Below are 26,287 nucleotides of genomic sequence, written 5' to 3'. Positions count from 1 at the left end.
ACTCGATAGGAAAAAGTGTTTTTTGTATTAGTACTTATTTAATTTTCATTAAAAGTTATTTTCGATAACAAAAGTTTCGAAAAGTTATTTCGAAACTTTTGTTATCAAGTAACTCAATGTTTCTATGAAAATAGTTGTTTAGATAGAACAATTTGTGTCTCAAAGTTACTTCCTTGTATGAAGTATTTATCTTTTTATAAGGTTTATTTTGAAATTGTTTGCTGGGAAATAGTTCCCAAAAATGAGTATCTTCTGAAAATATACCTTTTTTTCAAAATAAAAAAAATTAAAGTAGTTTTTGCTGTATCAAGTTCCACGATTTCTTCTTGATATTGTATAGAAGTCTCATTTCTTATCTTTTGCTGGAAGATAAATTTTCGAAACATTTTTTTTGAGAGCTACGACTTGAAAACATATTATTTGTTCATATCCTAGGGATTACATATTTACGACTTTTCCGAAGCCTCTAAAGTATCTCATTTCGAAGATTTTCTGTGATGCACGGTGTTTTAACTCCAGTTATCTAGTCAGCGTGACTCATATACACGCACAACCCATTAAACCGCTAACCCCACACCCTTATATCACTCTTCAGTCACATATTTCTTCGCATTCAATCTCTTCTGTCGCTGAAAAAATGCGCGATTTGTTTGAAAGCATGCGGAGATAAAAGAAAAACAGTTTTCTCACGTTTGATGGTTCTTGCGATAGAGTGAAATTTGTTAAAATGCACTTAAGGGTTTTTCCCCATCGCCGAGATTGCGATTTTCTTTTCGGATACAAATTGTTTGCATTACCGACGTATGTCTTGCTGACATCGAAAATGAAAGAAGCACTCATCCCAATGAAAAGCCTCGCGCTCGAATAAATTATAGCTATTCATTCCGAAAGCTGCCTTTCAATTTCCGAAGTTTTATTGAAAGTAGAAGCTGAGAAAAATCAGTAATGTCAAATCTGGGAATACAATTTGAGTAGTCTTCTGATACTTTGTTCTCTTTGAGATATTGTGCAACCATATGGCGAAAACAAAACACATGTAATTTCTTGTACTTGATGATATATCCCTTGAATTTCATTTCGAACAGGACAAATTTTATTTCCAGATTTCTGTTTTTGAAAACTACACGGGCTGACTTTTTTTTCAAAACAACAGTTACTTCTTCTGTTATATATTTCAATTCTGATTGAACGGGCATACATTGAACAATTTCTGTTTTTTCGTTGCAGGGTTAATGATTGTTGAAATCGTAGCTGTGATCTCATACAATAAATCCTATTTTCATTACTTGTCATTATTGGAAAGGGAATATATTTAACTTCAGACCAACTTACCTGATTTGACTTTTGGGAATTTTGAAAATTCTTTTCATTCGTCAATTTATCAAGAAACCAAGATTTGCTTTGTGGTTAGAAAAATTACAAACTAACCTTCAAAAATCAGACTTCCATTGTGGTGATGAATAATGTGTGGTAAAATGGTAACCATTCATTTTCATTTTTTCCTTGCTACAAAAGAATCCAACGATATCTTCAGTCAGTGCAATCTGTATCTGTAGAGTAGGGACACATTGTACATCCTCCCACGGGTTGTCCTCCTAGGTCATCGTCCATCCTGTCCTTTCCAGAAAGATCGACAGGTCACTGGGAGACATCTCCTTTATATCGGTAGGTTTAGGCCAAGACTCGCCGAACACACACTCTCTTATTGACGGTAACTCGACACTTGCATGAGACATCTCTGACAGTTTCATCTTCCTGTTCACTGCTCTATGGATACACCATATTATGAACTAGTTCAGCTGCTTCCTTGGCTGAAGAGTCGGCAATGCGATTACCTCTACTCCTGTCGTGCCCTTTAACTCACCTCAGGTTAATGTTATTACCTACCGAGGCTTGGGCTAAATCTTGGTGGCACTCTAGTACTAGCTCTGGGGTAACACGTTGTCTGTTCAAGTCTAGTCTTGTCTACTATCAGTGCTAATTGTTGTTTTTTGCCAGAAAATCCTTTCCTGGTCATTTCTTTTGAGGCGTTTGAAATACCAGCCAGTTATGTTTGAACCACGCTGGTATTTTTCTCAATCCTCACTTAATCCTTTGGCTTAGTGATCCGGGGTACACTCCACATCCTGAGCCTTCTCACTCAGGGCAAATCCAGCAGTTTAATCATACAATACACGCATATCCTTGCTTCACCACCATGGTTGGTAAACCTACCCAAATGGTAGCCGCACAGATAATTGACGAATGAATTCAACTTTCGAAAATTGAAATGTGTACAAATATAAACTATGAAGACAGCAAGATATTATTTCCTGCTGTTGGTATTGTTGTAAATTATTTACTTTTCAGTATTATAAAGATTCTGATCTTCTGATACTCTTCACTGTTTGAATTCCATTAATGATAACTCTGTAAAGGTTAAATGAAAATTGTGAAATTCATTTCAATTGAATGAAGAACTGAAATATCGTTCATATGAGGTATAGGTCGACACGTTTTCCTTATTTGAAATTCAATGACGTCCATGCTCATATTTGAAATTAGTGAATTTATGATTTGTCCTGCTTGAAATGAAATATACCGTTCAGCGCCCGAAATTGCTAATGTTTTATTTCAGTGCACCCCTCTCCATAAGTTTCTAGAACAAAAGTGTTTTTGGAAATCATAATGAGATTTTATAATAAACTCATATCTCACTATGTGTATGTATATAACAATTATGTAAGAAATGCTCGAAAAAGAACATTTGTAATAAAACTTGCTTGCTTGATTTTTATGGATTTATAGATAGCAACTGAATATATAATTGCTCTCCATTTTCAGTTCTCAAAGTCGACAAGACCAAAACAATATTTATTCACTTCTCGGTGATTGTTTATCGTTTCCAAAGACTTCCTCATGACAAAACAACGGTCGGTAACTTGTACAAAGAAATTCAGAAAATAATTATATAAAATTCTCTCGTGGAAGTAAGTAAAATCAACTATTTAGAGTTTCAGCTAACGACTTCAAAATTTGTTCGTAACTGAGATATGATATTCAATAAAACCTTCTTATTGGAATCAATTAATGAATCAGGAGTCAAGAGTAGGTGAGATTTTAGAAATAATCCAGAAACATAAATACTATCCTAGCCTACACCCAACCTGTGCAATGTCAGCAATCAATGCTCAGTATCCAGAACTCGTTTCAAGTTTCTCAATTGAAATATTGATGATTTGACTGACACTTTGATCATTTCATAATATTTTCTATATCAATTTTTCGCTTCTTTTTGAAATTTTTGAAACTGCATATTGAGTACTGAGAACTTTTTTCCCGTTCAGGATTGCTATATATTAATGGATTCCTACTTTTCCAACATCGTCAACAATCATTTGCAATATGCTCACTAGATTTGGCAACTAATTTGGCTTCTCAGTGTTCATAACTTCAGAAACTGCTATTGGCAAAACAAAGATTCCACGGAAAGTTCTACTTTCTGTTCTAATTTATGTCTTTATTTCATTACAAATGTAAATGACTACAAGGGAAGAAAACGCACACCCCACGGCGATGGCCCCTTCTCGGCGAACTTAAAATGAACGCCTCCATCTTAGTTTTCACGGCAACTTATGCATAAGTTAATTATCTAGAAACGCAAACAGATTTTCTGAATGAGAAATGCCTTCTTAGCCATTTCATTACGTTGCTCCGTTTAATTGGCCGAAAAATCTGAGTTTGAATAATGCATTCTGCTTCCAGTGCAACAAATGCTTCAACTGGGAGGTTTGGTTATAGTTATGGTTATGCAAATGAAAAGGTTTAGAAATAAAAGATGGTTCCTTCGTAGTTATTAAAGTTATGAAAAGAGTCTACCTATGCCATAATTTTACTTTTCAGTTCAAATTATAATACCCAAAACTTACACAGATGCTAGATCTATAGGTTTTAATTCTCAGATACAAGCACGAAAAGAAATCAAACAAGTGACAAATATGGTGACCGTGGAAGCCGTTCCATCTCCCAATCCAGTGCCGTTTAATATGTTGAAATACCAAACAAATCTCAACATTGATTCATACCAACAGTTTCCATGGCTCTGAATTGGACAGAGAGGAGTCTTCAAATGGTCTTCAGAATCAACAGGTTTGTCGTCTTCTAAGTGTTTTTTTTAAAGAGTTGTTGAAGATAAAATCTATAGAATACAACCATTAACAAAGAATATCAAAAATATCCGAGAGCATTCAGAAATTGTTCAAATAACACTTATTGTATAGCGTTGTTTCGTAAACTGTCCAGTAAATATCTCACAATGAAATGTTAATTACATAAATATCATTTTTCGACCAATTTCATCACACACATTTTTAAATTTTCATTACTGTGTACAATCCATTGGAAAGTAACTATTGTGTGTATTTTTCGTCATCGTTTGGGAGTGCAAGTACTACAGTCAAAGTTTTGTTTTCTTTCGACCACCTTGTATAGAACTACACATACAGCGGTATGTAGACAATGACCCGTTGCTGAATAATTAAGAAATCAGTATGATTTTTCCACGAATGAAATTCATAGAAAATTTTTTTCTGAGGAAAGTTTCAAAATTGCGGCTTCAACTACGAATGAAAATTATACACACATTATTATGAACGCTATTATTTCAGAACATAATAATTTGGTAATAGAAATAATGTTTCACTTGAGTGCTAGCTGAAATACTGAAATACTGAAATACTCACGAAAGTATGCATAGTTTGTAAAATATCAAAATTTTGATGAAAAAATCTAATAGAATTTTAAATCAATACAAATGAAGTTACTACTGAGTCATTTTGAAATTCTGAAATTGAATAATATACTTATTTTGAACGTCGATTTTGGGTATCTTCAATATGAAAACTATGAATCTTTCAGAGAGTTCATATGGAAAATAAGATTTATCTTTGAAAATTCGTGAATATGAAACACATTTAACATTATAACTACCATAGACTACCAACCTAATCCGAATTCAAGTAAAATATTACTCTGAACTGGTACCCTCTTCGTTCCTATTATTCAATCGCTCAACAACCAGACTTCAGATCAATACTAGAAATGAAGAACAATGAATATCATTGTTCTTTAAATCTGTTTTTCCGTTAATCAGCTGTCGCCCCCATACGAACGACAACTCTCAGAAGTTGAGAAACTTGTTCGAGCTAAGGACTAACGAGGTCTTACTTTTTAACGTGTGATTCCTAACAGAATCATCCCAGCTTCAACCAGATAAATTCTATCGAGAAAAATATCTGGTCGAGGCAGAAATCGAACCCACGGTTTTCCGATCGTGAGTCGGGCGCACTACCACCGCGGCCAATTCCATAATTTACATCATATCATTCAAAACGATAATCAACCGATATATCCTCACTTTTGCTTAAATTAAGAAGAGTGAAACTTCAATTTTAATACAAATGGAGAATAATAATTATTGTATTATAACCTGAAGAACACTGGTTGAAACTCCGAAACACTGTTATTATATATTCGAAAAAACGCATCATCAACTACTGTAACTGAACCATACTCAATGTTTTACTCAAATAGTGTAATTACTGAATTTATCTCGGAACTAGATCGGAAATTGATTAAAAGCAAACAATTCAATAAGCCTACAAATGAGCTTTGTTTATATGAACTATATGATACTATTCTCGTGCAAATATCGAATTCATAATTCTGCCTATCCATATGGAAAACGGCTCAAATCGCTTGTGTAGAAAATCGAAATATTTGAATGAAAACGAATGCCCTCAGGAAATGGAAAGAAAACATAGATCAGTATTTCCAAACTGAAAAATTCGTTAATAATGTATGTGATTTAGTCAGATCATTTTCGAATATCAGATGGAAAATTTCAAATAGAGGAATTGATTGTGCAAATTTGGGAAGGAGCTGCAACTTCGGGTCAGTAGTATATCAACATACAGAGAGATTTTGTAAAGTTTTCAATATCAGTGGAAACGATCTACATTAATTACTGTTTCGTTTTTCCTGTAATTGACTATAGACTGTATGATTACACTCAACTTCATTTCACTCCTATATTGGCAATACAGGACAATAAACGAAACACAAACACTTCAACTGAAACTTTAGTATCTCATCTTATTAGACCACTTCGTGGCGTACTTTCACGATCTGCGTGTTGGTAGTGTTTTAATATCGTAATGGAAGTCTCTCAAAGCCGATAAGGAACTCCCTAGAAGTCTCTGGAACCAACGCAACATCTAGAACAATCGCGAAGCGTGAATCGAGTTGAGCGCGACCCTGGACAGGTCACAACTGATTGACGGAAGCCAGCGACGGCCGAAGTTATTTTTTCATGGGATGATTTACAATATTACGTTATCGCCTGTATATGAAAGTGAACTAGGCATGCCTGGAGTGATTAGCTTGTGATGATTCTCACCAAATGCTATTGTGATATAGCAGATGTTCCTACCAGTGATACGAGTCGTGAAGTTTTTGCAAAGGAGTTGAATGCCGCTGTTTTCACTCGAAACTTTTGTCCACAGTAGTTGTTTACAGCTGATTCTCGGCCTCCCCCCACCACTATGACGTATTAATTGCTTTTTTTATTGGTTGTTGTTTGGTGAAGTTTTTTTGTTGTGCAGTGAAGTCAAGGCATTGTGACCTTGAAGTGTCTGGTGCATGGATCGTTCAGATTTTTTTTTCATATGAGATTTTGTGTGTTTATGTGTGTGTGTAGGAGAATGCACGGTACAGGGTTTCATCATGTGCTTGTTTGTCTATGTACAAACATACGTCTGCATACTTCGAAGATCCTCCAAGTAATAAATGCTCCATCGGTGTTAGGGCACCAAGTTAGTAGTGGAGTGACGTCACAGCAATAACCGTTCAACGGCTAGAGAGCGACATGTTCACTCCACGACGTGTGGCAGAGTAATGCGTATTCATCGGTCTGCCCTCACCTCTCCTGAAGCGATGAAGGTTCGCTCTAGCCCCGCTATCGATGGTGACACAACGGCAGCCGAGGACTGTTTGCCTAGCGTCTACCCTCTCCGAGACCGCAACGACCACTGCTTGCTCGTACCGGCAACTGTTATCGCATCAAGTTGGGAGATGGGCTTGGCTGTGACGTCAGGCATCTCTAGTGGATAGCAACTAGCAATGTGAATCTTTCACGGTTTCATGGTGGGGGTGACTCACACTGTTTAATATAAAAGAAATGCCTGGCACACTATGAAATCAGTAGACGAATATATCTGCAGCAGTTAGCAATTGGTAGAGTGTTATTCAGTTCGTAATAGAAGGAAGACGGTGAGTGTATTTGTCTGTTGGAAATTGTTTATATTTTCATATATATTTTCATCATGTCCGTTTCAAAAGTAGACTTGAATAAAATTAATAATTTGATTGTACAGGAGGTTGAAATACTAGAGCAAAAGGCCTTATCATCATTGCCAATTGATGAAGTGTACATAATTAAAAATATGTCAACTTATTCTACACGATTTGGTAAATCAATTTTATTAACTTTGCAAGATGTGAGCAATGATAAATTATTTAAAACATGGCTACCAAAACGTATTTCGTTGCAATTCAGTGATGACGATATATCTTGTATCAACTCATCAGGTGGTAAATATACGATGATGTATTTAGGACAGAGCCAACAAAGTTTTGCTGGCATGAAAACGCGATCTCTAGTCAAATTCAATATGATTGAATAATAGTAATAATTTATAGTGAATTTCTTTAGGTCATAGCTTACAAAGTTTTTTTTGGTGTGAAAACGATAACTCTAGTCAAATTCAATATGATTGAATAATAATAGTAATTATAATGAATTTCTTATTGTTTTATTAATATTCATATATTAGATGATAATTATATGGAAATATAAACATTACTAACTTAGTTGAATACACTCACTTTGTAACTACAAGTAAAATGGGAATGTGAGTATTATATCACTGAAAAATTGGAGGTTGCTTATTGTTTTTTTTTTTGTTCGATTTCAGTTCCACCATTTAAAGATGTGGATGCAGTACGCAAGTCAAGATTGGGTCGATATTGTAGATCTCAAATCATCGGTTCAACATTTGTCGTCTAAATTGAAGGTGTTGGGTGATGGAGCCGAACATGCAAGCGTTTATGATATGAGTGTATGCTATGATGAAAAACAAATCGAATTATGCCTTCGTGATGCTGAGAACTATTGGAGTGGTGCAGAAGTTTGCAACAAATTTTTGGATAATGAATTGGAATTGTGGCAACTTTGTGAGGTTATGATTGAACTGAACCTAAGAAGATTCCTGTATAGCCTCCAACCATACTTGCCAGAATGGATTATTCATCACTTTGAATTGAATGATGAAAATCGAGAGGAAATTGAAGATGGTCGCGAAAATGATGATTATGAGGAAGAAGTTATTTTAGATAGTCTGTATGTTCCTGTGAATCATAAATAATGTCAAATAAAAAACTTTGTATTATTTTCATGTTTTATTTATTTAAATCTGATGAAATACAATAGAAAATGATTACAAAACAATAAATATGATATAAAATACAATACATGATATAAGTCAGTTACAAATAAAAAAAAAAAAGATCATAAAACAGTACATGATAGAGTGAAAAAAAAGTGTCAATATCTGCTATGAACTGAACCATCCAATGCATTGTATGTTAAAACTGTATCATGCAAAATTAATGCATATACTTTAGTGTTGTCTGGAAACTTGGTCTTCCTCGTCTCAAACTCAATCTTTATATCAATAGTTGATGATTTTGTTGCATTCGGTTGATGGGAACAATCGATGACGAATAGTGGATTCTCTCTAAATTGTCCAATGTCCATCAGAGGTTCACTCATATCTTTATCATAATAACTTCGCTGGAAACTCTCAAAAGCATAATAAGCAGGAGCATCAAGTTTTTTATCGAAATTCAAATTCCAACGCTCATATGGATAAACTTCAGAATTCAAGTATACTCGAATACTATTGATATCAGCAGTTGTGAATTTTGTAATATCTTGTGTTCTATCTTCAGATGTGGTAGTACTTTGGAATGCGATGATGACAAAACGAGGAGTTTCCAATGCGTTAGTTGTTTTGATGGCCCATATGTCTGAAGAAGTCCCACGTAATGATGGTAGTTCATAGAGGTCCCACATACGATACGCCAACTTGATTTTGGCATTCAGACCGCTTTTGTTTATTCTACTCAAAAGTTTGAGCTTGTGTTTATCATCTGGTACAATATGCCTTATTTTCCATTCGATTTTATTTATTTCCAAATCAGCATCAACCTCACCTATATATGAGTTTTTGAATGATCGAGCGATAATCAAAATCAATTCCTGTTTGGCATTCAAGATACTTTTGTTGTAATCTTCAGCAAAACCCATCAAATATTTCAGTGGTAGTTTTCCACTAAAAACATGACTGTTTGTATCCAAGATATCTTGCTTCAATTGTGAAAGTCCCCAACCAGATGTCAATAATGTGTTAGCATGAGATTGTCCAAATGATATCATGGTTTTCATTGTAGATGTTATCCCAGGTTTTCTAACAACAGCCACTTGTTCACCTCCCATTTCATAACGAATTTCGTCAAAGAGAAATGCAATTGCATTATTCGAGAGATAGCATGTTTTCGCTACATCTTTGGGGGTGAATTTACCTTCTATGTAAATGAAGCTCTCGGCAATATCTAGTATAACATCTTGATTATTGATTGCAATTCTGATTTCATCCGAATTCCTGAATAGCGGTGATCCATAGGGCTTATATGTGTGCTCATGTAAACTTATGAGAGAATGATCGAGCACTGGTTCATTGAATATATTCAACTTTTCATTGTTTGTTTCGAGCACCATTGTTATTTTCTCACTTTCAATCCAATCGATTTCAAAAATTTAAGATCACTCACAGACAGAGCGTTATGTGCTAACTGTTTAGCATACACTTGTGGAATGAGCTTCTTTTTATGCACACCTTTCTTTTTGATAGTGCAACTCGTTTGGGATTGTTCAATGCGATTTTGTCTATTATAAATGAAACCCATAACAACAGTTATTCGATTTTCTTCAATTCCAAAATAATGAAAATCTCTTCTTCACTTCCAAAATCGATAAGGTTATTTTTTTCATCCAAAATACGCACTGTAATGTTGTGAATCAATTGACGACCTTCTGGACTGACAGGCATATATATAATACTGTGTGGTTCTTTAGTAAGATTGTAGCCAGGTTCAACATCAATATCGAATGAGAAAAGAATGTGGGATTCTTCACCATTTATATATGAACCAGATATTATATTGCAATCTAAGCGGATAAGTCTCACAGTTGTAATGTTTATTGGTAATGATGATTCATGTATCTGATTTGGTGGAAATATTTCATGAGCGAACCCCATCATTTCTGCTATTGAATTTGGATGTGTCAGATCAATTTCATATTTGGATCGCATTTCACATTTGAATGTATTATTATTGGCGTGTAGATAGAAAATATCATCTGCAACGACATCATTTGGTTTTTTATCATGAAACAATCTGAACATGATATGTTTCTGTATGACGGCATTGATCTCTTCTATTTCATAAGCACCACATGGAATTTCAATTGTCAACTTTTGGGGTATCGATGAGTTGTCATTACTGATTCTAAAACTAACTAAGTTATTAGCTTCAGTTATATTATTGATTGTATTGCATCCATAGAATCCCAAAAGTCCTAATCCATAACGACTGTTCCTATCCAATTCAATTGGTGGAAAAAAATCCGCACTCAAGACACTTGTCCCGACAGCTTGTAGCTCGAACTTTCGTGACATGACTGATGAATATTTTGAAACACATTTCAATTTATTATTGTACACAGCAACAGCACATTTGAGACAATTTACACTTTTTGGAAGGTGTTGTATTGTAATAAGTATCATTTTTATTGATACCAATATTCACATCCTCTATATTACAAATACAACACATAGATTTCCGAGGTATAGGACCGTCATTAACATCCGATTCTGAATTTTGATCGTGGTGGTGGTGCTCATAACAATATCTATGTTTCATTATATCGATGTCATCTTGCAGATGCTTAGGCAACTTTTCCCAAACATATGCAATCTCATGTGCAACACATGCAAGTATCACTTCCTTAGGCATATTTGCAAGCATCACTTTATCCATTTTTTTCAAGGTACCATATTTTGAAAACATTCTAAGTGAAAACCCCATTCCCTTGATAGCCTCCCGATCCAGTTTTGGTGTTGAATCCATTTTTATTTGGAAAATTATTTAGAGAGAAACTGCAAGCACAAGTGACCACAGAGAACTGTATTAAATTTCTGTTGTCGATCATAGTTATATTTGATTTTTACATTCGAACATTTTCGAAAGAATCGAGTCAATTCCAATGGTGGGGGTAGATCTCCAAAACTATCGAAATATGTGACTTCTTTCCCACATTTTTTATATGCCACCCAATGTGTTCCTGGTCCACTTATTCCATCTAAATTAACAATAGCTGTCTCGTTTTGTTTTGGACCTGAAGATGGTAATCTATCACGCATAAAAACACCACGAAAATGTGGAATTTTCATTTTTTGTGCATAATAACTGAGATCGAGATCAGTAAGAGGCCTCTGAGGTAGGGGTTCAATTAGTTTTTTGTTTTGTTTGTGGCTTTGTATGGTTTTAAATATAGTCCTAAACCTTTACGGTATGGTTTGAGATATATTCCACTTCCGCGTTTGCCTAATGCTACAGCCTCCATGGTTTTATTGTGACGATTGGCTTCCATTAAAGCCGCTCTGCTGGCTTTTGCCGAATTCACGGCCTTGGTAATACCAGCAGCAGCTCCCGCCAAACTTCCTAGTGCGGATAGTCCAGCAAAAATTGGTATCAATGGTAAAAGTCCACCGATCTTGGGAACAGGAATTATGCGTGGTGTGCGGATTTTCTTCTTTCCACCGGCAGCTTTAAGGTATTTACGTGCCGCCTGCAATGCCACAGTGATAGCTTTTTTGCTATTATTCGTCACAAATTGATTCCCACCAGCTTTCTTCAATACATTTCGCACTTTATGGACTATCCCAGCACCAAATGCAACTTTTTTAATTTTATTTTTCTTCGTTTGTTTCCTCTTACATTTTTTCTTATTGGTACTACAACCCATGCCCATATGTCTTTTCGCTTTCATAATGTTGGTGACAAGTAATGCAGCTGCTCTTTCCCCAATACTCGCGTCCTTCGATTTAACCCTATCCCAAGCGCTGTATTCAAGTTCTTTGTCGGCTAAATGTCTTGCTGCAAGATCGGATGGATGCTTAGAATATTGAATATCGTGTTTTTTGCATTCAATATCTAATTTATTGATTCCAGGGTCGTTACGAGCTAAACGTTGTTTCAATTTTGTACCCGGTCCACAGTATTGATAACCTCCGGTAGATGTAATTCGAAAGGAAGTTTGTTTATTAAATCATTAACAAAACCACAACCTCTTTTAATTTTACGATCACTTTCAATACGTCCGTATCGTTTGATGGTACACATTGAAATGAATAAGCTAATAACATTTATATAGTCTCCAACCACGGCACGATGCGCATTGTAAAACAGAAAGAAAAGTTTGCTGTAGATAATCTAGATGAGAAATTTGGTTGTGGATTGAATGGACAAAGGGTATTCAGACATGGTCCACTACTTCCATCATCAGTTCGAGGACTCATTATAGGACCTTCAAATTGTGGAAAGACGAATGCAATGATATCACTATTAACACATCCACAAGGACTGAGATTTAGAAATGTGTATCTCTATTCGAAATCACTCAATCAACCTAAATATCAGTACTTGCGAAGTGTTTTGGAACCTATAAAAGGATTAGGTTTTTATACATTCAGCAATAATGCAGAAATAGTGGAACCCTCCGACGCTAAGCCTAATTCTGTTTTCATTTTCGATGATGTAATATGTGAAAAGCAAGATATTATTAGATCATATTTCTGTATGGGACGTCATAAGGATGTTGATTGTTTTTATCTAGCACAGACATATTCACGGGTACCCAAACAGTTAGTGCGTGACAATACCAATTTCATTATAATGTTCAAACAAGATGAGACGAATTTACATCACATTTATTCAGATCATGTTTCACCCGATGTAACATTCAAACAATTCCAATTGATGTGTGTTAAATGCTGGGAGGACCAATATGGATTTCTAGTCATTGATAAGGATAGAAAAATAGATGAAGGTAGATATCGCAAAGGATTCGATAGTTTTATATACCCATGATCTTGTTTTTGGAACTTATTCGATCACTGAATATTGTAGTGGTCACTTCACCAACGAATTAAGCTTTAATTCAAAAAAAAGGGCATTATGAATACAAAAAAAGATCCTGAAAATAAAAACAATGAAATAAATTTGAAACGTCAACTAGTAGAGACAACAGAAGCTGTCAGGCAGAAATTCAACTCTATCAAGAATGATAATATTGAAAATCGTACGACACTTGAAAGATTGTATGAGCCCATAATGAAACCATTGAATGTTTTATCATCAAACGCTACTTCTAAATCACCAGTGTTATCACCAAATCATGGAACTGTTCAATCTACTTCAAATTATCCCATGAGTACTCCAATAGGAAGAAAACAATCTTTTGGTAGTGTATCATCTGTGAATAGTGACACGAGCACACTTCAAGACGATATGAGAACAACTCTATTCGAAACACCATCATCGTCCCACATCGATTCCTCGGATCCTGACATCTCACCTGTTATGAATGAAAGTGGTGAAGATGTTTTGATGAAACATTTGAATAATATAAAATCTAGAAATCCAGCATATGATGGAACATTTGGCGTACGTATGGATCCAATTACACAAAAGCTGAAAATGGGAAGTCTAGTGGTAAATTTCAAAGATGGAAACATTTCATTTTGGGATGCTAATAAAGTGAAAAAATATGAATGCGCAGGTAGTCCAGAATTGTATGATATGATTTTTTTGAAGAATCCACAAGATGTTGATAATGAAGAAACTCGTCAAGTATATTCCAAAATATTGAAAATAACGAATGCTCCATATAAACAATATCATCTGAAGAATGGTTTTAAAAATACAAATTCTAAAAAATTTCGTGAAGTTATCAAACCTCTATTAGACTCACGACAATATCCAATAAGAAGTAGAAGTAAAATTGGTGGAGCACTCAAACGAGTGAAAATGGAGAAAATATATAATTCTAAACCTGTGAATTATGTGTACTGGAATTCACCGAAAGAGTTAGTTGCTCGCCTACGACTATTGGTAGCTTCAAAGTCAGCCGGACATACCGGACATGATAATGAAATAATTTCAATAATTGAAGAATTACGTGAAGAAGGTATAATATATTAACATATTCACATGTAATGATCACTGTCACATCATCATTCAATGCAGTAACATTATCACCTTTTCTCTTTAATCATATTGAAATAGAATGACTAATGAAATAAGTGATGTCAAACGACAAGTTGTTAATGAATTACATAAACCTGCAAGACGTAATTTTCGTAGAAGAATAACCACCATCAAAGGTTTTGCAGATCTATGGCAAATAGATTTAGCTGAACTGCAACCTTATGCAAAAAGTAATGAAGGATACCGATATATACTTGTAGTGATAGATTGTTACTCCAAATATCTGTGGACTGTAGCAGTTAAAGATAAAACAGGTAGTACAGTAACTAATGCAATGAAACATGTACTGAAAGAAGCCAAATACTCCCCCAAACACATACAAAGCGATCAAGGGAAAGAATTTTTCAATAAAAGCTTCTCATCTCTCATGCGAGAATATAATATCAATCATTATTCAACATTTAGCACAAAGAAGGCAGCTATAGCAGAAAGAGTGATTCGTACAATAAAGGCATGGCTCTACAAGGAATTTTCGATGAGAGGTCACCACAAATGGCTTGATATTCTTCCAATTATAACTAGTAGATATAATAATAAAGTTCATCGTACAATAGGTATGGCACCCATCAATGTTGATTCAACAACAAAATTAAAATTCAAGGGTATCAATGGAATTGGAGGAAGACAAAGTAAACCCAAATTCCAATTAAATGATATTGTACGTATAAGTAAATACAAACATATTTTTGAAAAGTCTTACACTGCGAATTTTACCACGGAGCTATTCAAGATTGTTAAAATTAATAAAACCATCCCAACGACTTATAATCTTGAAGATATGAATGAACAGCCGATTAGAGGATGTTTTTACGAAGAAGAGTTATTACGAACCGAGAATCCTGACGTATATCTGATTGAGAAGGTGTTGAAGAGAAGAAAAAATAAAGTATATGTAAAGTGGTTAGGCCTTCCTAGCGAACAAAATTCTTGGATTGATGAATCAAATATGGTTTAAATGTATATAATAGTGACTTTTATGAATAAAGTAATATTAAAGTTCATTATTGTTTTCATTTCAATTATAAGTATGTGAACTGAAAAATATTGCAGCGGTAAACATTGCCCCAGCCATTCGCAATGTTCTGTGTATACCAAACCAAATTAATTGTATACTCCATTCCCGCTTATATTTTTCAACTCACGATATTGAAAACACATTATCATTCCCAAAACTAATCGCCGTCACTTTGAAATGCAGTATCCAACTCTTTTTGCCAATTATCTCTCACTGATAATGCTGTCTCATAAAGCTTAGTCGACTCCTCAAGCTCAGCCTGAGCTTGCATTCTCGAACGTTGATGGAATTGCTTATCTTTACCAATTTTTGAACGGAGTTCATCAGCATCTTTAGACATTCTAGCCAATTCAACCTTCGCTAATGCAATCTTGGCATCTAATGCTTCAAGAGTTTCATTATTAGCATTAATAGCTCGCTCACTCTTTTCAAGTTCAGCAATAGTCATCTGTGCCTTTACAAGACGGCATTTTGCTTTCCTTTTCATTTCCCCAAACCGATGGAGGGGGCTGAAAGAAGATAGCGGTTCAGCTTTCAAATCACTCTTCATTTCTTTAGGAGTACCTTTTGGCTTCCTCTTCGATCTGTCACTTTTCGTTGCGGGTTTTTTCTGTCGCACAACACTTTTGGATTCTTTCTTTTCTTTAAAGTCAGTGACAATCGATGAAGATGCCTTAGTAACCTTCCTCTTGATTGTTCTAGATTTCTTATCAACACCAAGAGGAAGGGTAGATGAAGAGTGTTTGAGTGATGATAATTGCGAAACGATCGGATTTTCAATAATAATTTGCTCATTTGGTTCTGGCACATCTGCAAAGTTAACGAAGTCGTTAATATCAAAATCATTTATCGAATCTTGACTCGATAAATGTAATACTGGAATATTTTCAAAATCAGTCTGATCGATATCAACAAGTGGTGAACCATCTTCAGCAATCAATAGCGGCATAGAGCTCATGATTATTAAGGTCTGAGGAATGATATGTGATAGCAATAGAATGTGGATAGGAAAGGTGATGATGTTACTGAGACCTCACCATTTATAGAAGAAAATAAACTAGCGCATGCGCTCTTTCATCAACTGGCACATGCGCTCTCTCACTAAACTATTCACGCATGTAACAATCTTTGTCATTTAAGAGGAAAACTTTGTGTTGCATGCATGTATTTTTAAATGTTAGAAAATAATACAAATAAATTCAAAATATATATATATTTATTAATAATAGAGGACAATAACGATAATAAAAAATGAAAAATGTTAATATGTCTCTGTGGATGTGGAACGTTCTTTGACTCTATTCCTCAATAGTTGTTGCTCGTGCGTCAAACACCAACATTGAAAAAAATGGATTCTCCTATTGGGGTAGAGTTGACCAACCTTCTCACACAGATCCCAAGTACTTCTACATGCATTGCATACATGATTCCAACAATTCATGGAATATGTATCACAACGCAAACAACGTTGCAGTGGAGTTGGAACGGCAGCACAGATACCACAAATATTTCTACAGATACCTATATTGTTAAATATTATAGGTTCGGAACACTTCAGACACTGTAACTGTTGTTGACGATAATCCGATTTTGTTCGCTTCGGTGGATGAGAAGGAGGCGATAGTTGAATCCGCAACACGCAATCACTACACATACCAGTACATGGATTGATTGAATCCTTAGGTCTACTTATTTGACAAAAGTAGCACACAATAGCCCCTGCAATCATCATTGGGTAGACACACACTTTTGGTTTTTCATTCCACTCTTTTGGAAACGGCATTTTACTAATTCGATTAGAAATATAAAGAGATGACTTACAGAAACTCTGAATGCTCTCTCCTATACCTACGATCTCTATTTATACAAATCAACATCATGTGGAAGTATAGTGGGATAACTTCTCCTACTATTCCACTCTAAACGAGTCAAGTGGGAGTCGCATCACCTCCTATATAAGTTGACTTGCAAACCTAGAGTTCATTCATTCACTCTCTACAACTGTGAGCAAACAACAACAAGATGAATTCTGCAAAAATAAATGCTGCATTAAATAGAATAGCTGCTGTTGATGAAAACAATTGGATAGACGAATCAGATGATGAGGATGTCAATGTTCCGCTAGAGGAAGTAATAGTTGAAGCAGAAGATGTTGGAGTCGATGAAGATGAGATAGACGAAGTTGAAAACGAGGCCAACCAAAGCGACGAAGATGATGACGTGATGGAGTTTGAGAGGGTCATGGATGAAGAAGGAGATGATGAAGGGATAGAAGCTGACACAACTGAAGGTGATGGTGCTATGAGGATCGGTATGCGAACACTCAATGTCAGTGAGACACTGGAAGATCCCTTGGATTTGTATTGTGCATTGGATGCATACGTATTGATCAGCACAATAGATGGAGAGAACAAAAAACTATGTTGGTGCTGCTTTCGGTTTTATTCGCATAGAAACAATAATGGAGGGTGGTATGCCCATGTCAACACCCACAACACTGTCTCAATTATGGAAATGGGACAGAATTGGTGTGAAGCTTGCGAGAGGCCACTAACAAACTTCACCCGAGTATCTACATGTATTATATGTAATAATGTCCAACCTGTGGCACAATAACCGTGGACCTACTGGTCAAAAAAAAAAACAACAGCCCTTTTCAGGGCTACATTATTCACACAAACAGTAGTTAGTTGTATTAGTATTCATAGATTATGTGACAAATGAATACTTTGATTAATAAAAGTCTAAGTTGGAAATTTGTTAGTCTTTGAATATCTATACATTATATGACAAATAAATTACTACTTTGACTGAAAAGTCGAAATTTGGAATTTGATAGTCATTGAATATCTATGCATATGATGAGTACTACTTTAAATGAAAGTTGAAGTTGGCATTTGTCAATCATTCATATGCATATAATGATGAATACTTTCACATACATATATTTCGTTTGAGATTATAATGTTAACATAATGTTAACAATGGTATGAATCTGTTTCTGTTTGAAAGTATAATGGTAGCTCTGAAAAGAGCTATTTTTTTTATTGTTTCAGTCTTTAATTGTAGCCCTGAAAAGGGCTGTTATTTTTTTATTAATCCATGCAATGATATGGACTAACGCTCCTCATCATCAGAAACAATAATTATGGTATCGTCATCTGAATCAGATGATATACTAATGATATCATCCTCATAGTAGTCATCTGAATCAGATGATATACTCATGATGTCGTCGTCGTCATAATCAGCTGAATCAGATGATATACTAATCACATCATCCGCATTATTATCGTCAACAGCATCTATGTCGTCCTGAATACCTTGTTCCACTCGTTCTGCGAAATCATCAGGAAGATCATAGATTCGCTGCAGAAATTGAGCGAAGGTTGTACTCAAATGATCAGACGTTGAATCTATTTCATGTACTTGGATGGGTCCTGTACTCGACATTGTGGAAGAATGATATAGAACTGGGATTGTTGCTATATTTATATTGGAAGAAATGAAATGGAGGGGGTGAAATGTAGAACAGTGTTTGAGATTCGAAAACATCAAGAATGAAACTCTGAGCGATTATTAGGAGAAATTCTAGTGATTATTATGGAAAAAAAACTAATAAGAGGGAGAGGAAGGGAGGAAGACACTGCCCCAGCCTCGCAGTGCCTCGTGTACACCAACCAAAAAGTGTGTACTCCGTGGAAGGAAAGGAAAGGAAATGATGGACGAGTAGATGATTATATGTCATCATCGGAATTGAGGACATCATCATCGATTAGGATTGGGGATGGCGGAGGACTATCCTCGATGAGGATAGGGGATGGTGGAGGACGTCTAACGTCAAGCTCGTCATCAGCATCATCACCAGAGTCGTCGTCGTCATCATCGTCGTCGTCGCTACTCATTGGGACAATGTCATCATAAGCAGGGTCCCACCATCCGTCAGGATCTGGATATTCCGAGTCATCCAAGTGTCCTTCGTCACTGCCAGTGACATGCTGAACTTGCATCCTGATGTCGTGATCCCGGTATTCGTATGGCGGACTGTGGGGTTCCGTGGTGGAAGAGACAACCTGTACCTGGCTGTTATCCCAGTAATTGAAGTTGTACCCCTGATCCGGGCAGCTATAGGGTTCGGAGGTTGAATCGGGTTCCATCTCGATGCTAGCTGATCAACTGAATGTTTCATCAGATGATTTCTACTTTTATACTTTCGAGAGGGAGTGGGAGAGGAGTGGAACATTGAGTAGGGGTAAATTGTAGTGTGACATAAGACATATTCAATGAGTAGGGGTAAATTGCAAAGTGACATAAGACATATTCAATGAAAGAGATACTTGAATGGATAAAATACAAATGAAATATACTTGTCGATTTCACTATGAAACATGTCTATTTTTTTATTTTTTAAATTTTCTTCACATGAAATTATTTACAAGTGATTAGAGAACACAAAAATTGATGTGAGGTATTTGTCTAGAAGAACTTGGAATTGAAATAAAAAAATAATAATGATAATAAGAGGAAGTGAAGAAAAATGCTCCAACCATCGCATTGTTCAATGTGTACCAAACCAAAAAACAGTGTACACCCTTTATTTCACTTCCTTTTCCTTTATTCAATATAAACTTAACAAATATAAACTTAAAACTACCATAATTAAATACTCCTAACTAACCTAAAACTAATCTTACATTTACACTTCATCTACAAAAAGAGTGTCCATAACTGTCACTACTTTTTTGTACAGCTCTATCGAAGAGGTCTTTGCTTTACACCTTTCCTGCAGAGATGCATAATTCCGATCTATTTCGGCCATTTCCTTTTGGAGTTCCCTCCGTCGGTTATCCATTTCAGCCATTTGTCGCTTCATGGTAACCAACTCGGCCTCGCTAGATCGGGCAGCTCGTTCTGCTTTCTTGCATCTCTGCAGAAAAACACTCATCTTTTCACTAACCTCTCCGATAGGTTGTGGCACCAACACCTCAGGATCCGCCGGTGTCGCTGGCAGCGGTGGTAGTCGCGTCACCAACGGCGACAATATCACCAACTCCGGAGAAGGACTCCTCGGAATTTCCACTGCTGCTGGTGCTGCTGCTGGTGTGGAGGCCCTCTTACGAGAGGTCGAAAAACTACCTGCATAAGGATTAGTCCTATTGCAAGTAGCTCGGTACTTTGAAATAGGACCAACCTTTGCTGCAGGTCGTTGGCAAACCTTCTTCACAGCCCTGACTTCCTCCTCCTCCTCGAATAAGTCAGGGCTAGAAGATCTGCACCTAACTCGCGAACGCGAAGTGGTTGGCTGGTCAACCGTCACCGCTCTCGAAGATGCTGCCTCCTCCTGGTCAGCGGACACCGGCAGAATAGACGCCACAGCATTATTCACCTCCTGTGTATTGGTTGCCATTCTGAAAAAGAAGAAATAATACAAAGTTAGTTGATATAAAAAATAACATTCCTAATTTACTTACTCAAATATCAAGTTGGTCGTTGGAACGTACTGCCTTGTTGTGGAGTGGACTGCTCTCGATGAGATGACTTCTCGAACTGAATGTTGTGGAGTGCTCTCCGGAGGGTATCGACTTCGATGCGTGAGCGGTGGGAAAATGGTGGGAGCGCACATGCGCGATGAGGGTAGGGGTGTACATGCGCAAATGTTGGGAGTCGGGGGGGCGGGGCTTCGGGGAGGGGAGGGGCGGGGCTTCGGAAAGGGGGCGGGGCTTCGGAAAGGGGCGGGGTATCCGAAAAGTTGGTGGCGACGGGGGGGGGGGGGGGGGGGGGGGGGGGGGGTGGCCCTAACGGGCCCCGCCCACTGCCTGGGTGGGGCCTCCGGCCCCAGGTAGGCGGGACATCTGGAGAGACATCTACGCCCTCTTCGCGCGCGCGTTCGTAACATAATATGCAACCGAACACCTAACCTAACGTATTAACGTATTAACGTAACCTAACCTAGTACGCTAACCTACCGCTATGCAACCGAACACCTAACCTATCGTATGTATTAACGTAACCTAACCTAGTACGCTAACCTACCGCTATGCAACCGAACACCTAACCTAACCTAACCTAACCTAACCTAACCTAACCTAACCTAACCTAACCTAACCTACAGTAACTATTAACCTAACCTAACGAGGGAATACTAACCTAACACCTAACCTAACGTAAGTATGCAGCTAACCTAACGTAGCTATTAACCTAACCTAACGAGGGAATACATTCACCATGTTGGTTCCATTAATACATCATCAGTTGGTTTTGGTTTTGGTTGTATTATTCTATGATTTGGATTAATGTTCAGTCCTGGATATCCCAGTCCACCTGATGATGATGGCCTGACTTTATAGTTTCTCTCCAAAACTTCTTTATGGTTTTTCTCCAATACTTCAACTCTCTGTTCCAGTACATCATACTTTTTCATTGTAGTCCCTGTTATGTTTGACATAGCATCAAATTTTTTATTTGTAGACGCTGTTATGTCAGACATTTTTATGTCTACATCACTTGTAAGTTTGTCAAATTTACGAGTGAAAGTTATCCGAGCCTCTGCAATTTTATCGTTAAATGCTTGCCGGGCGTCCCGAGCAATATTGCCTATTGTGGATTGTATTGCAGCTTGTAGGGCTAGAAGTATAACTTCCTTTGCTCCATTAATTTCCCCCTCAAGATATGATACAGTTACACAATCACTCTTGTCAATTGGTTCACTTGTATTTTTCAATATTTTCCTTTGCATGTCATAATGACCATCTTTTGTTAATTTAAAACCATTCCCAGGAGGACCTCGAATGACATTACCACCCCATTTTCTTTTTCTACCAAACTTATCGATTGTTTTAGACATTGTGCACTCTACGATGATTCTCTTCAAACTGATATTTCTGTCATTTACATTATACTATATATTGCAGTAATTGATTAGGGAAATAGAAATAATACAAATAAAATTTTAATCATTTTATATTCATTACAGTAATACATATACATACATACATAATACATTAATATCACATTACTTCTATCATATATTATTAATTATAAATGGCTACATAAATATCAATATTGAATTTTCCGGTTTTGAAGATATTGAATGATATTTCAATCATTGATCTCGGCAGATAATAAATTAATCAATTGATCCAATGGAGTCTCCTGAGATTGTGATTGTTGAATAATATTACTTATCCAACGAATGTTCTCATTTGGATCGTTTTCATAAAATTCAATATCATTATGACCCCAAGGAAGAGTGTGGGTAGTATTCGGAATGATAAATCGTTTATCATCGTGATATGATAATGCAACTTTATTTTTTAATTCAGTATACATATCATGTAACACGCTTCTAAATGAATTCATCTTTCTGAATATCATACCACCTTGTTCGACGATTTTTTGATAATCTTCGCATGTCAATTCATTCTTTATTACAGATCGTTTAACCCCTTTGGCTTTCTTAAATTCACCATCAACAGATTTCACATAATATGCTTTAGCACCTGTACCATAAAAACTCATGATTGGATCATTTGGAAATTCATCTTTGAAGTTACCCAAGACTGAACTTGTTACTGGAATATTGAATTGGTTAACTATACTGTAATTGGATGTATCAAATCTACTTATGTTAGTTTTTATGAATTCATAAAAATTTTCTGTGTTTACTTTAAGAATGAGCGAGTCGGTATCTGTGTAAAGTAAAGAGACATTTTCATCAAAGTGTTGTTTGATGCATCCATAGAAAAAGTCATACATGACTGTTTTAGATAATTCTAATATGGAAAATCCCAAATATAATGGTTTATCGTAATGAACCTTCACTCTACCCAATTGAATGGCAACGAAATTATCAGTGAAAATTGAACAATTTTTGAAATTTGGTTTGGCTATGAGAGTGCTGGCACCTATATTTTTCTTTATATTTTCCCAATGTGTAACGAGTCTAACATCAATTCGATTATCTACATTCTCCATTGTCTTTCCATACACCGCATTATTCATTAGTTTATAGAAATCTTTAACAGATTTGTTGTTAGACCTATTACGCATTTCAGTATTAAGATCTATATAGGGTTTCATCCAGCATGATTGTTTGAATTTCAATACTCTATGTGTATTCATTACAATCAATCCATTTTTGACAGCTTGCTGTAGATTCCTATAATGAACAATATATTTTCTTTTATCATTCAAATTTGGAATTAATTTGGGAATTTTCGATTGTGTACGAGGTGGTATTATTTTTTCGACTAAAAATGGAAGGTCAGAATGTTTATCATGCAACTCTTGTGGATAATGAATGTCCACTTCAAATACATACCCATACGGACTATCAGTACTCACATCCATCACATCGAGATTAAGAATTTCATTTGGTGTCAACCATGTAAATTCACTTGTTGGTAGAGGTTGTGACATACTGTGACCGTATAGATTTGTTGCATCTAAATATGTAATGAATGTGGAAGGTTCGTTGGGATTATAATTGGGTAAAAATCTATTATTTGCTATATGTTTCCTCTCGCTACATTGACTAATTCCACCTCGTATACCTTTTTGAAAAAAGTGAATCATATCAATGTCAGTTAGTAATTCCAATTCAACATTAGTGAACTTCAACATGGCATCCCATGATAATCCAGGTGCAGTGTAATATTGTGCCGGATCTAAGTTATATATCTCTAAACTTGTGGTGCGGAAGTTTTCAAAAATATCACATAGTAGCAATACATCCGACTTCAAATACAAATCAGAGTATTCCCCCAAATTCTGACACTCGAATAAATTCCAAACTTTTCTAGCCCTATCATAATCAGTTTCCGATATATGTTCACAATTGAGTGTGTCATAAAACTGATTTTTTGTCGGAAGTAATGGATAATTCAATTTGTCAATGTCATCAACAAAACTATATGGAAATACACCTTTCTGTCTCATCAAATTGAATTTCTCAATTTGTGGGAAATGTTTGTGCATCTCCAAACATTGATCGGAGGTCAAGTTTGCACCCAACTTCTCCAACGAATTAGTCATAAATTTATAACTATCGATAAATCTCATTTTGAGATAATTCTTCCTAACCACACCATCTTTATCGGTATAGCTGTGTGTAAAGAGATGCTTCGTGAAAGATATATATTTCTCTTTAGTTTGCGGGATAACATCAACTTTCTCTTTATTCCTATACAATTCTTTTATGAATAAATGACAATCATAACCACTTAAATTATGAAAAATGATAGGTATGAAGTTTGGTATTTTGAAATTTAAATTACATTTCGAGTGAGCGGCATGTGATCTTTTCTTTCCTGTGACATGACAATGATCTCTTACTTTGACGTCACCATCAGTAAATGCTTTATTACATATACCACAAGTTCTGGCTGCAACAAACTGTTCTTCTTCTTCGACAGTTTGTGTATCCATTGGTTTAGGGTTTCTGAGATGATTTTCATGTATCTCTTTCAAATCATCTTCAATGCTACTCACAAATTTCTGAGCTGCATCTACACCCCTATATGTAACAAATTTTGTCAAATCATCATTATATGAACACTTTATCAAATAAGCAAATGAATATGGGGCATGTTTGAATGTTTTAATCGTGTATGAACTTCCAGGATTTGGCTCATTCACATGAATCGGTTTAAGCACTGATTCAAAATCAGCATACACTACAAATGGCACCCTCATTTGCCTCTCAAAGTTTTCAAACATTAGTTTATTTTCCGCAACCATTCTACCATATTTATTGATCTTTAAATTAGTAGTTGGTGTTGTGGTACTAATGTGATTACAATCATACATATTATGACGTAAAAGCAATCTCTCATCAGAAAAATATATCAAACATCCGTCACAAAAATATTTTTTCTGTCTATGAGCTGATAGTTGATTAGAAACTAATCTTGAAAGATCTTTGATCCAACAATAGTGACCATTACCGGAGTCATCAGTTATAAACAACAAATTGACATGTCTCCGGAGTCTTCTCTGTGAGTATCGCAATGGACCAATCACTTCATACTTCATTTTACCCTTCTCAAATGTACTCTCTAAACCGTAAACATTAATTGAAATATCATTCCTATCTTCGAATATTTCGATACTCTTATTATTAACTTTAACCGGAAAATCCATACCTGTGACATCTAAAACAGTGGAAAAATGTGGATATGACGTAAGTTCGGACACTCGACTATCTGCAGGATATAATGCTGATGTTATAGCCCAAGCAAAACAATATTGATCTTCATTACGAACATTCACAACAGCTTTCTTCCATTGAATACATTGAGGCAGCTTCACATATGAACGTCCTTCCAGTGGACTGTATTTATTAATGTTGACCTCGAGAAACAATATTTTTTCACAAGTCCAACCTGAATTATAAAAAAAAAATATTACTATTCAATCTTATTGAAATTTTTAAAAAATAAATACCTGAGTCACGATCCTGGAACTCAGTCGTTTGAGCCACAATTACATCACGGAATCCATCAAAAACAGCATTCAAATCTGAAGATTGGTCCACTATTTTATTTTGGGAATTAAATGACTTCGTGTCCCTCGAATCATCAGTCTGAAGAATATAATTCCCAAAAACTTCCATATTCACCTTGATGCTTTTATGGATCCTGATGGCTGATTCCAGTAATTCAATGACCTTCTGCCTAATCTTATTGAAAAATGACATGTAGTCACTGGTTACAATCGAACTCTCCACCCTGTATGTAGCAATGCGGCAATTGAATGCATTCGTTATAATTTGAACACCGTCAG

The 26,287-nt window shown here is 35.8% G+C and overlaps 2 protein-coding genes across 5 annotated transcripts in view; one reads left to right on the top strand and one right to left on the bottom strand.

The window, feature by feature from the left end:
* Positions 1-26,287, top strand: part of LOC111506585 (discoidin domain-containing receptor 2) — an 842,991-nt gene that overhangs the window by 74,962 nt on the left and 741,742 nt on the right. The gene's annotated exons all lie outside the window — the stretch shown is intronic.
* On the bottom strand, positions 20,090-21,286 carry LOC141481043 (uncharacterized). Its single transcript, XM_074171995.1, has 2 exons — positions 20,977-21,286; positions 20,090-20,913 (listed from the first exon to the last, which is right to left on the bottom strand). Exons 1-2 carry the CDS (start codon positions 21,126-21,128, stop codon positions 20,202-20,204), a joined length of 864 nt encoding a protein of 287 aa, XP_074028096.1. The 5' UTR covers positions 21,129-21,286; the 3' UTR covers positions 20,090-20,201.

The sequence above is a fragment of the Leptinotarsa decemlineata genome, unplaced genomic scaffold (assembly GCF_025532065.1).
Source record: "Leptinotarsa decemlineata unplaced genomic scaffold, Ldec_3_MD MMD2_tig00000035_RagTag_RagTag, whole genome shotgun sequence".
Taxonomy (NCBI): Eukaryota; Metazoa; Arthropoda; class Insecta; order Coleoptera; family Chrysomelidae; genus Leptinotarsa; species Leptinotarsa decemlineata.
The sequence above is the reverse complement of the archived record's forward strand: the minus strand, read 5'-3'. Positions and strand labels throughout refer to the sequence as shown.

Coding starts and splice junctions, on each gene's coding strand:
- LOC141481043 (XM_074171995.1), bottom strand. CDS start 21,128: ATGTGCGCTCCCACCATTTTCCCACCGCTCACGCATCGAAGTCGATAC. Junction 20,914..20,976: donor ACGACCAACTTGATATTTGA/GTAAGTAAATTA, acceptor CTTCTTTTTCAG/AATGGCAACCAATACACAGG.